At 48.7% G+C, this 10,292-nt stretch overlaps 1 protein-coding gene across 5 annotated transcripts in view; it reads right to left on the bottom strand.

Moving 5' to 3' along the window:
• LOC139020996 (stimulated by retinoic acid gene 6 protein-like) overlaps window positions 1-3,950 on the bottom strand; it is a 34,007-nt gene extending 30,057 nt beyond the window's left edge. For 3 of the 5 annotated variants that reach the window (XM_070431134.1, XM_070431131.1, XM_070431129.1), the window contains exon 1: window positions 3,567-3,726. Coding sequence is in view for 1 of the 5 variants with exons in the window: in XM_070431129.1 (XP_070287230.1) it covers window positions 3,567-3,586 (20 nt within the window). In the remaining 4 variants the exon portion in view is untranslated. Of the gene's footprint in view, window positions 1-3,566; window positions 3,727-3,761 lie in introns of those variants that run through there. The other 2 variants (XM_070431133.1, XM_070431130.1) reach the window with 2 other exon arrangements.
• Between the last annotated feature and the right edge of the window lie 6,342 nt (window positions 3,951-10,292).

Consider the following 10,292-nt stretch of genomic DNA (forward strand, 5'->3'; position numbering starts at 1 on the left):
AATGTGGATGATCATGTAATTCCCAGCTGTCACATTCTGTGTCTCATCAACCTAATTTTCTGTTCCTATGGCCAGGGCAGTCTGAGCTCTCCTGGGACAAAGATGTGAGAATCGCGGGGACTTGTGACCATTTAAGGGTAAATGTGTGACAGGTCATTTGTGCACAGCACAGTAATTCCACGGGGGGAAGTAAACTTCTTTTTGTGAGTGAAATCCACGGTGAAATGACAGGCTGTCTGAAGGAGGGGGAGCAGGTGGGAGGACCAACAAAATAAGACTGCCCTGCGTTGACGACTGTTGGAGCTGGGTGATGGGAATGTGGGTGTTCTTTACACTAGTCTCTGCTTTTGTATAAGCTTGCACACTTTCCTAAAAAGAACTTTATGTTTCTCAAATAAAATTAAGTCTATGACTATCATACAACCCACATAGGCTGCCTGCCACCTTGCCGACAGTGTCTTTGGCCCACCTCCCTCTCTCGTCCCCCTCCATCGCCCTCAGGCCTGCCTCTGACAGCCTCCCCAGAGAGTCGCCTGCATCTGTCTACCTCGCTCTCTAATTGCCTGTTGGTTTGTCTCCGTCTGTCACTTTCTGTGACTCTGAGAATCAGGGGAAAGTTCCACAGTGAAAGACAGAGACTCTCTTTTCTCTGTGTGTCCAAATCTGTTTTCTTCTTTGCCTCAACCTCTTCCATTCATTTTGACCTTGCTGTGCAGCTAGGGAAGGTCAGCTCTGGGTCAGTACCCTCCTTTAGAGGGTGTGTCTCGGGGTGTTTCTATGCTTATGTGGGTCCTCAGGTCGGCCTGGAGGGAAAAGCCGGGATTTGGAGACAGACACCTTGAGATCTTGGGTGAATCATTTCTCCTCCTGAAGCCTCGGCTGCTTTGTCTGTAGAACGGGAGTGATGCCACCCCTTCCCTGGGTCATTAGAGAACGAGTAGGAATGGCGCTTTGTTAACTGAGAAGCACCACGCATGCTGGTTCTCGGGCCTGCTTCTACCTTCCCTACAACTACCTCCCCCCAACACACACTGTTTCACAAGGTGGGAGTGGGGACTCCAAGCAGCAGCCCGGACCCCAGCAGACCCTGGGGTGCTCTCCTGGGGTGGCACCGGCATTATCAAGAGACACGGGAGCCACTGTACCAAGGAGCTGGATACCCTGGCTGGGTGCCCTGGCTCCACCAGAACTAGCTGGTTAACCATCTCAGAGAAACAGAGTCAGCTCAGCCAGGTTGGCAACAGAGCTCTCCATGGGGGCCCAGCGGTGGGACCTTCCCCGTGCCAAGCTACAGGCACCGCGGGAAAGAACGGTGCTTTATGGCTGACGCAGCATCCCCATTCTCCAGGCCTCGCGGACCCTCAGAGCAAGGTCAGAGAGAGGCTGTCACGGGCCCACAGTGGGGCTCACACACAGGCACTAACGTAAGCCATGAGGATTAGAAATCAGGTATCAATTGTCTGGCCTGTCTTTATTCCATTTTTCTCCCAGGACCTCCCTGCTTCCTCCTCTGTGCCCAGATCTCTGTTTATTCTCCTGTGCCTTGACCTTGCCCATTCATTCTGAGCTTACGGTACAGCTCAGAAAGGTTGGCTCCAGGGGGGCTGTAAAGGGTGTGTTTCAGGTGCTTTCACACATGTCTGAAAAGTTTGGAGAGAGCGACATGAAAGAAAAGGTGCTTGAAGAAGACAGAAGCCCAGTTTTCTACTCCCTACCATGCTTAACTGTCCAATAAAGCAACATTTGTTTTCATTTCTTTTCACTTAATAATAATAATAACTATCACATACTGAAGGTTTGCCACATGCTGGACATTGAATTAAGGCCTCTATGGTTATTATCTCACTTAATCCTTTTAAAACTTAGGCAGCGCGGATTATTATTCCCACTTCATGGATGAGAAAGCTGAGGCTTAGAGAGAAAGAAGTAAATGCCCGAAGTCACTCAGCTAGAAAGCAGCAGAGCTATCATTTGAACCCTTGTTATATTTTCTACACAGGAAACATATTCATACACAAAATTACATTAAGACATTGAAAGGGGTTCTGTGTCTGTGGTCCTTGAAGAAGACAGGGACCCCTTATCTTCACTGGGCAGACAAGTCTGACAACATGCTCAGGCCTGAGCCCGCCCTGTGAGAAGGGCCCTGGCCAGCTAGCCCACGTCCAGGGAGATGACCGTGATGGAGAGAAGGTCCTGAGAGGGATGCGTGGGGAGTATGGTGCTGACGTCAAATAAACGTCAGGGGCCCAGAGGCCACACTGGCACCTCAGGTGGGCCAAGTTCTTTGGGTTCAGCCCAACTTTTCTGAATCCAGACCATAAAGCCAGTTGACTGCCTCCTAGTCATCTCCTTTCGATGTCCCATGGGCATTCCAGTCCAACATGTCCCAACGGAACACCCCCTCCAACCTGCTCCTCCTCTGGGGGCCCTCCCCTCAGGAATGGCACCACCATCCACCCTTTAGTCTAAGCCAAAGACTGAGTCATCCTCAACTCCTTCCTCTCCAAGTCACTCCCATTCAAGCCCAGTCAGTTCAACCCCTCCAATCACTACCAAATTCAGAGACATCTCGATCCCTACAGATCCCTGCTTAGTCCAGGCCACTGTCATCTTCACCTGGACTTTGCAGTAGCCTCCTGCCAGGTCTCCTGCCTCCAGCATTGCCCCTCTCCAACCCATTCCCCACTCTCTGACCAACTTCCTAAGAGTCCATATTCCAGCACATCACTCCCCTGGTCCCTCTCAGCCCAAGGAACCCAGCTGGAGAGAGAAGAGAGAGAGAGAGAGACCAATTCCCTTGGGCTTTCTAGTTCATGCCCCCACCCACCGAGCTGACTCCCTGCTCTCGGTCCCCCCGTCCATCAAGCTGATCTCTGGTCTGTTTCCCGTCACGTGCCCTTTTCCATGCACTGCTCTCTGGCTCCCTCCTGCCTGTGCCTGTGCCTGTGCTGTGCCTGCAGGGATCTCCTTCTCCAAGTGACTCTCATGATGCCTGTCCGTGTTCTCATGACTCCTTCTCTCCCTTTGCCTTCCACAGCATCCCCTGACAAGCTACACGGATACACTATAACCCCAGAGAGCGAAGGTTCTATTTTGTGTATATCTGTAGTAGTCTTTTCCTTTCTTAGATCTTAGACATTTGCATGGTTGAATGAGAACTCTTCATTCCTGACATCTGGGCAGGACTTTCCACCTCTCAAAGTCCTGTCACATTCTGTTCTCGGTGATCTCCACAAAGCTGTGGGCTAAGAAGGACGGGGGTTATTACTCCCGATTTACTGAGATCTGCCAGAAACTGCAGAGCCAGGATTCAAACCCGGGTCCTCCAACACCACGCCTGGACTCTTCCCACTCCACTCCGTGGCTCCAAAAGGAAGATGAACGAAATCTGTTCACTTATCCAAGAACCCTACCCATGACTCTTTCCTCTGTGCCAGCCTGCACAAACTAGCGAAACCAGGCCTTTCTCCCAATTTCCATGAGCCATCCACATCAGAGGAGGAAGCTGCCCGGACACACGGTTGTCCAGCATGACTGGTCTTACACCTTGTCTCGGAACTCACCTCTCGGCTGTGGAAATCATCTCGGTGGGAAAGCACCACCCGCAGCCCCGGTGAGCAATTTGCTTCTCGGTTTGTCCTTTGAGCTTCCCCAGCCTCTCGGTTATGACTGCTTCTGACAGTCTGGAGTTCCACCCCGGTCTCTTCACAGCACCCAGACAACTCACGGAAAAGGCAAACATCCAGTCAAATATTTACCAGAGAAATCGAAGCAAGCGATGGCCTTCTTCCTTGTTTCTGAACGCTGCTGGCTATTCTTCTGCTCTTCCTCCTCTTCTCACACTGAGTCAACAGGAACCTCCCTCCTACTTCCCCTCTCCTGGGCCCTTGTTGTCTCTTATAGGCCCCTGCCATAAGCACTGGCCCTCTGAGCCATCAGAGCTTTGCCCAGCGGAGGCCTCTAGCTGGCTGTAAAATTTATTACCAGCAATCCAGTAGGACTGTGCCCCAAGCAATAAACGAGGAAACTGGAACCACTCACTGATTTTAAGATTCTCCTTGGGAACAAGGCCGCCCATTTGCTGGGAGAAAGGGTTGGAGACAAGTTAAAAATGAATCCCACATTTAAAAAAAAAAAAAAGAATCCCACAGATATGGTGGAGAATGTGATAAGACTTCTACGTTACCATAATTGCCCATGGATTCTAAATGCCCACCCTGTTTCCAAATGATCTTCTGGGGCTTATTGGCAACTAGGCTCCAGGGAGTCACTGCATCCATCAGCTCCTAAGCCAGTCTATGGCCCCACCACACTTTTATCACCCGTAAGTTGTCTGTGGCTCCTCCCCTTCTCCATTCATTATGCCTCCTGATGGTTCTTATCCATCCATTTGTGCCAGAGGGTTCAGGGTGTGGGTATGTCTTGTTCACTTCCTCTTTTTCCTTCTGTCAGCATGGAGTTGGTGTTCAGAATGGTGGAGCCACAACCTGGAAGGAGCCTGGGTCCCTGAATCAACACTGAAGGAGAATAGGAATAGCTGTTTAGATTTTACATGAATAAGCAATAAAATTCCATGTTAGGACCATTATATACTTTGGAGTTGGCTATAGCACCTAATTCTTATCCTAATCAATACACTGTATTTTCCATCCACACTGCTTCTGCCCCAGATCCAGTCCTCTGCACCTCCTGTCTAGACTATGGTAAGAGCTTTCTAATGGCCTTGCAGCTTCTAGGCTCTAAGCTCAGTGCATACATACATACACCTCCCTGCAGCACAACTCAGATCTGTCACACCCCTGCCAAGCGTCGTCCCATACTCTGCACTCCCGACTCGAGCACTCCAATCCAAGCCTTCCAAGAAGTTGCTTTAACCCTCTTTTCCAGCCTAATCTCCACTGGTTTCCTACACACATCTACAGGGTTTTTTAAGTTGCTTAATCATCCTTAAACATAGCCTTTCATACTACTCTGGATCTTCAGGGAGCAAGGAACAGAGATCCACTCAAATTGCCCTGAGTTAAAGGGGCTTCCTATTACTCCCCGGCAAGGGCTAGGATCCAACCTGGGAAGGTGTTGGAAACTGAGGTTCTTGGGAATAGTTCTTCCCCTCTCGTGGCCAATGGGTTTCTCTTTCTCTCATCTCTCTCCCTCTTGGTATTTTGGCTTCAATCTATTCTCTCTGCAGTTCAGTCCCTTTGCTTCCTTATGATTTCCACTCTTCCCTGGTTTCAACTCAGCACTTTCCTGACTCTAGCTCATATCCTTTCACCTTCTACCCGCAAAATTCACTGGCTCCTTTCCAGGGTTCCCCAGGTCTAACTACCGGGAGAAAAGATCTACCCCAGTTTATCTTTTCCCCCAGGTAGGACACAGGCTAGTCTATGCTCTTCTGTCCTTGGCTCAATCCCACACCCCTTATATTCGTTTTCCTAGGGCTGCCATGACAAAATGTCACACACGGGGTGGCTTAAACAACAGATATGCATTATTTCACAGTTCTGGAAGCTGAAGTCCAAAATCAAGGTGTCGCACAGCAGGTTTGATTTCTACTAAGACCTCTTTCCTTGGCTCGCAGAAGGCTGCCTTCTCACTGTGTCCACACACGGGCTTTCCTCTGTGCAGGTGCATCCCTGGTGTCTCTGTCTGTCCTAATCTTCTCTCCTTATGATGCCACCAGTCAGGTGGGATTAGGGCAGTGATGGCGAACCTTTTGAACTCGGCGTGTCAACATTTTGAAAAACCCTAACTTAACTCTGGTGCCGTGTCACATATAGAAATTTTTTGATATTTGCAACCATAGTAAAACAAAGATTTATATTTTTGATATTTATTTTATATATTTAAATGCCATTTAACAAAGAAAAATCAACCCAAAAAATGAGTTCGCGTGTCACCTCTGACACGCGTGTCATAGGTTCGCCATCACTGGACTAGGGCCTCCCCTAATGGCCTCATTTTAACTTAATTACCTCTTTACAGGCCCTATCTCCAAATACAGTCCCATTCTAAGGTACTGGGGTTAGGGCTTCAATATATGAATTTGGGGGGGACACCCCTGGTCTAAGCAGCTCTGGTGGAGTGAGAGAGGGTCATGGAGGCAGTGAGCAGGCACCATCACTGACAAACTCAGGCCATTGGTGTTTGCCCATCTTGATCCCTTTACTCCCACCCAGAACACGCTCTCCACCTCTGCTCCCCACCATCGTCTTTGTTCATTAAGTCCTACCTCAAGCATCACATCTGACATGAAGTGTCTCCTGATCACCAGGTATAATCTTATTTCCCCTGGCTTGGTCTCCATCTCTTTCACAGCATGCATTTAGGCCTCCTTCATTTGTTTAATGCATTTAACGCATATTTGTGGCGAAGTAGTCTGGTGCACTGGTTCAGAGTGTGGACCTTGGGGCCAACTCCACCATTTACTAGCTGTGTAGCTCTGGCCAAGGGACATGGCTTAGCTCTCTGAGGCCCAGTTTTACCTGAGATAAGGCACACCTGCTTGATGGACATGTGAAGTTGAAGTGACCTAATACACATACAACGCTCAGGAGGGGGCCTCACGCGCAGTAAGTGCTCAGTGGCATTAGCTGTTACTGGGCGCCTGTTCTCTGCCAGGTCCTGACTGCATGCGACCACACAGTCACGTCACAGTTCAGGTGTCCAGGTCTCAGCTCCCCTGCTGGATCACAGCGGCCAAGAGGCCACGACTCGACCTGATTCAGCATGACGTCTCTGGGGTACAGGGGAGGCCCCATAAGTGCTGGTTCTCAAGATTGAAAATAATGGGAGAAAAATGAAAAAGACAGAAATATAAAGACCGCGTACAACATCACTCTCTTCCTCGATGCCTAGAAACAAAGAAACACTGCAAATGTGTTTTCTCTGGAGCCAGGCCTCTCTGTGCCTGGAAGAAGCAGTTCCTGGTGCATCCATGCCGCGTCGTTCAGGGAAAAGCCTTGCAAAGTGCTGCTTCTTCCAGGCGCACGGAGATGCTATCCCTTTGGGGAGTGCCCACCTGCCAGATGCTTCCTGGCTCCACTGCTCAGGCTCAAATGGACATTCTAAACTCTGATCATGCTAGTTCTTCTCACAATTCCTCTCTTCACACCCTTAAGGAAGAGTCATTGTGAACTGCACTGACCACCCTGGGGAGGTTGGGAAGGGAGCCACCTTCAAGGGGGAGAAACACTAAGACACTTGTTATGAAATGTTTAAGTTCAGGAAAATTCCACCCATAGTAATAAGGACGCATTTCTAAGGGGTGACCATGCTGCAGACATGACCCCTTTTGAACCGGAAGTCAATCCTGTGTAATAGATTTCATTTTCCCTCTCCCATATTTTCTCAGTTTAGTGTTGAATCAAAACAGAACTTACATGGATCCGGAGAATATGTCAACATTTGATTTGTCTCTACCATTCTAATCTATTGCCTCTCTAATCTAATGTGCACTGATTCCTTTTGAATACTTTTGTGGAATTCATCCAGGTTATTGATAAAAACTTGAATAGAACAGAGCCCTAGAGCACTCCACTAGAGACCTCTTTCCAGGAGCCAGGTAACGATGCTGCAGGCAGCTGGCAAAGAGTGGGAAAGAGATGACTGACTACACCCGAACTCGGGTTAGGAAGGGTTACTGTGTTTAGCCCTGTGTTCAGAGACATAACGGAAGGAGATTCAGTATTTCATCACAAAGACAATGCTTGTCTCTCAAGTGCTGGGAGCTTATCACAGGACAGCCTCTATTTATTCTGTAGACCTATGGCTTAATTATTAAGCTCAGAAACAAAGTAACCAAGATATATGGAAGACCTAGTGCAATTTCTTTACTGTGACATTGATAGCTTTCTGGGGTGGGTATGACCTTTGACTAAGAACATTTTTCTCTCTTTGAAAAACAATGAAACTAACCTATATTCCTCTCCTGTCCCTTCTCTGTCACAAACAGGGCTGGCTCCTCCTGCTGGCAGAAGAAAGACAAACTCCTTAGCTGGGTATTCAGTGACCTCAATTTATCGTCACAGACTAGGCTCAACTCTGGGTAAGTCCACAGGAAAGCTGGACTGGCCTCTCAGGTGCCACCCGCCTCTCCTGGCCTCACTCATGTCCCAAAGCACCCATGTGCCAAGAAGTATGCTAGTCCCTGAGGACAGACACACATCTTGTGCCCTCTTCCCAGGTCGGCCAAGATCCTGGCTTAAGCACAGTATCCTCTCTAGGGAGGTTTTGGTGCTTTTCAGTTTATCTCAGCTGGAATACTGAGGAGGGGAGAGATTACTGCACCAGAAGGCAGGCTGGACGAACGGCCGAGGTGGTGCTGCACAGGGACAGACAGGAGCAGCAGATCAGACCCTGCAGAGGCCATTTCTAGAGCCCCAGGAGGGGGACCCTTTAAAAGGAAGGCCAACCAAACTGAAGCTGGGGTGACTATCTGTATGCATTTCTCTTCTCTCCTCTGGACCGAGAGCGCCTTGTCCCAGCACTTCGGCTCATTTGTATTATTAGAAAATGTTTATCAAACTAATGAATTAGGAACGTCATTCCTAGATCTGTAATCCCTGGGTTGTCCACAAGATGGCGATTTGCACGGGTGGCACAACAAACTGCATTTTGGTGGAAGCCCTAGGACAGCTGTTCTCAACCTGTGGGACGCGACCCCTTTGGGGGTCGAACGACCCTTTCACAGGGGTCGCCTAAGACCATCGGAAAACACATATATAATTACATATTGTTTTTGTGATTAGTCACTATGCTTTAATTATGTTCAATCTGTAACAATGAAAATATATCCTGCATATCAGATATTTACATTACGATTCATAACAGTAGCAAAATTACAGTTATGAAGTAGCAACGAAAATAATTTTATGGTTGGGGGTCACCACAACATGAGGAACTGTATTAAAGGGTCTCGGCATTAGGAAGATTGAGAACCACTGCCCTAAGAAAAGATGCTGAAGGGAAGAATGGAGAAGCAGGAAAGACTTTCTGCAGACTTACCATCCCCTGCCCCGCCCCTGACGGAAACATGCTATCCCCTCCATCCACATTTAAAGTATCTGCCTGTCAGACAGTAATGCCACCAGTACCAACCCTGGATTCCATGGTACCCAGCAGGCCAGTGATCTGGTCCTCTCCAGCCTCACCTCCTGCCTCCTGAGCTTCCACACCCCACAGCTCTGCAGCTGGGCTGAGCTTTCTCCCCGCTCCCCACTGTAGGGTGTTCTCTCTGCTCTTCCTGCCTTTAGACACACTGTTCCCTCTCTCTGCCCTCCTTCCAGACAACTCCTACTGTCTCCCCAAGACTCAGTTTAAGAAGCACCTTTTCCAGAAAGCCTCCTTAACCTTTGCCAGACAATAGACAAGCCTAAACTTCCTTCCATCCTCACTTTCCCCCATAATTCTATGGGCCCACAAGCATTGCCTACAGTGTTAACTGGCTCTCTGGGAACCAGAGTTCACTCAGCGATGGGCTTTTGGGCAGTTTCAAAAAGGAAATGGATGCCAATCATCTTCAGAGCTTTGGAATGTTTTCTCCACCCAGATATCACAGGCTCAGGGTTGGATAACTGCATTTTTTGTGCAATTAAACGCTGTGTGAAGTTTAAAAGCCTGAACCCAATCCCAAATATATCACCATATCTCATTATAACCCAAATCACTCCTGACCATGAGATGCACCACGACTTTATGTAGTATTAAGGGGGGAAAGCTAATTAAACGATGCTTCACTAATCGTACGAGAGGCTTGATTTAAAGATGATAATAAGTGGGGAAAGTGTGGGAAATACCACAGGTGGAAAAACCAAGCACGGAATAATGTGCAGGGCATGCTGCTGCGTGTGTATGTGTTTAAAGAGAGGAGACTATGTGATGACACTTTTATAGGCATATAAAATTCCCGGAAAGACACACCAACAACCTGATACGAGTGGCCTGTTGAAGCTGGTCTGGGGCATTGGGTGGAAGGGAAACTCCCGTGACATCATTACATCCATTTGTAAACTTTGACATTTTAAACCATATATTCCTTTTTAAAAATAAAACTTTGAAAAATGCAAAATAAAATGGCGCATCCTTCTGAGAGGATTAAGGAGCATAATATTTGGAGCCGGCCTTGGATCTGGAAACCGTATGTACAAGACAGACTACACAGCGACTTCGGGCAAGTTCCTGCCCCGACTGCGTCCCAGTATCTCCGGGACCCTACTGCAGAGCGGCCAGGAGCCCACCGCGCCGCACCGGTCCCCGGCCCCCCGGCCGTCTGCGGCGCCCCGCGGTGCGGG

Source organism: Myotis yumanensis, unplaced genomic scaffold, assembly GCF_028538775.1.
Source record: "Myotis yumanensis isolate MYYU_CA2020_CCGP unplaced genomic scaffold, mMyoYum1.0.hap1 SCAF_12, whole genome shotgun sequence".
NCBI lineage: Eukaryota > Metazoa > Chordata > Mammalia > Chiroptera > Vespertilionidae > Myotis > Myotis yumanensis.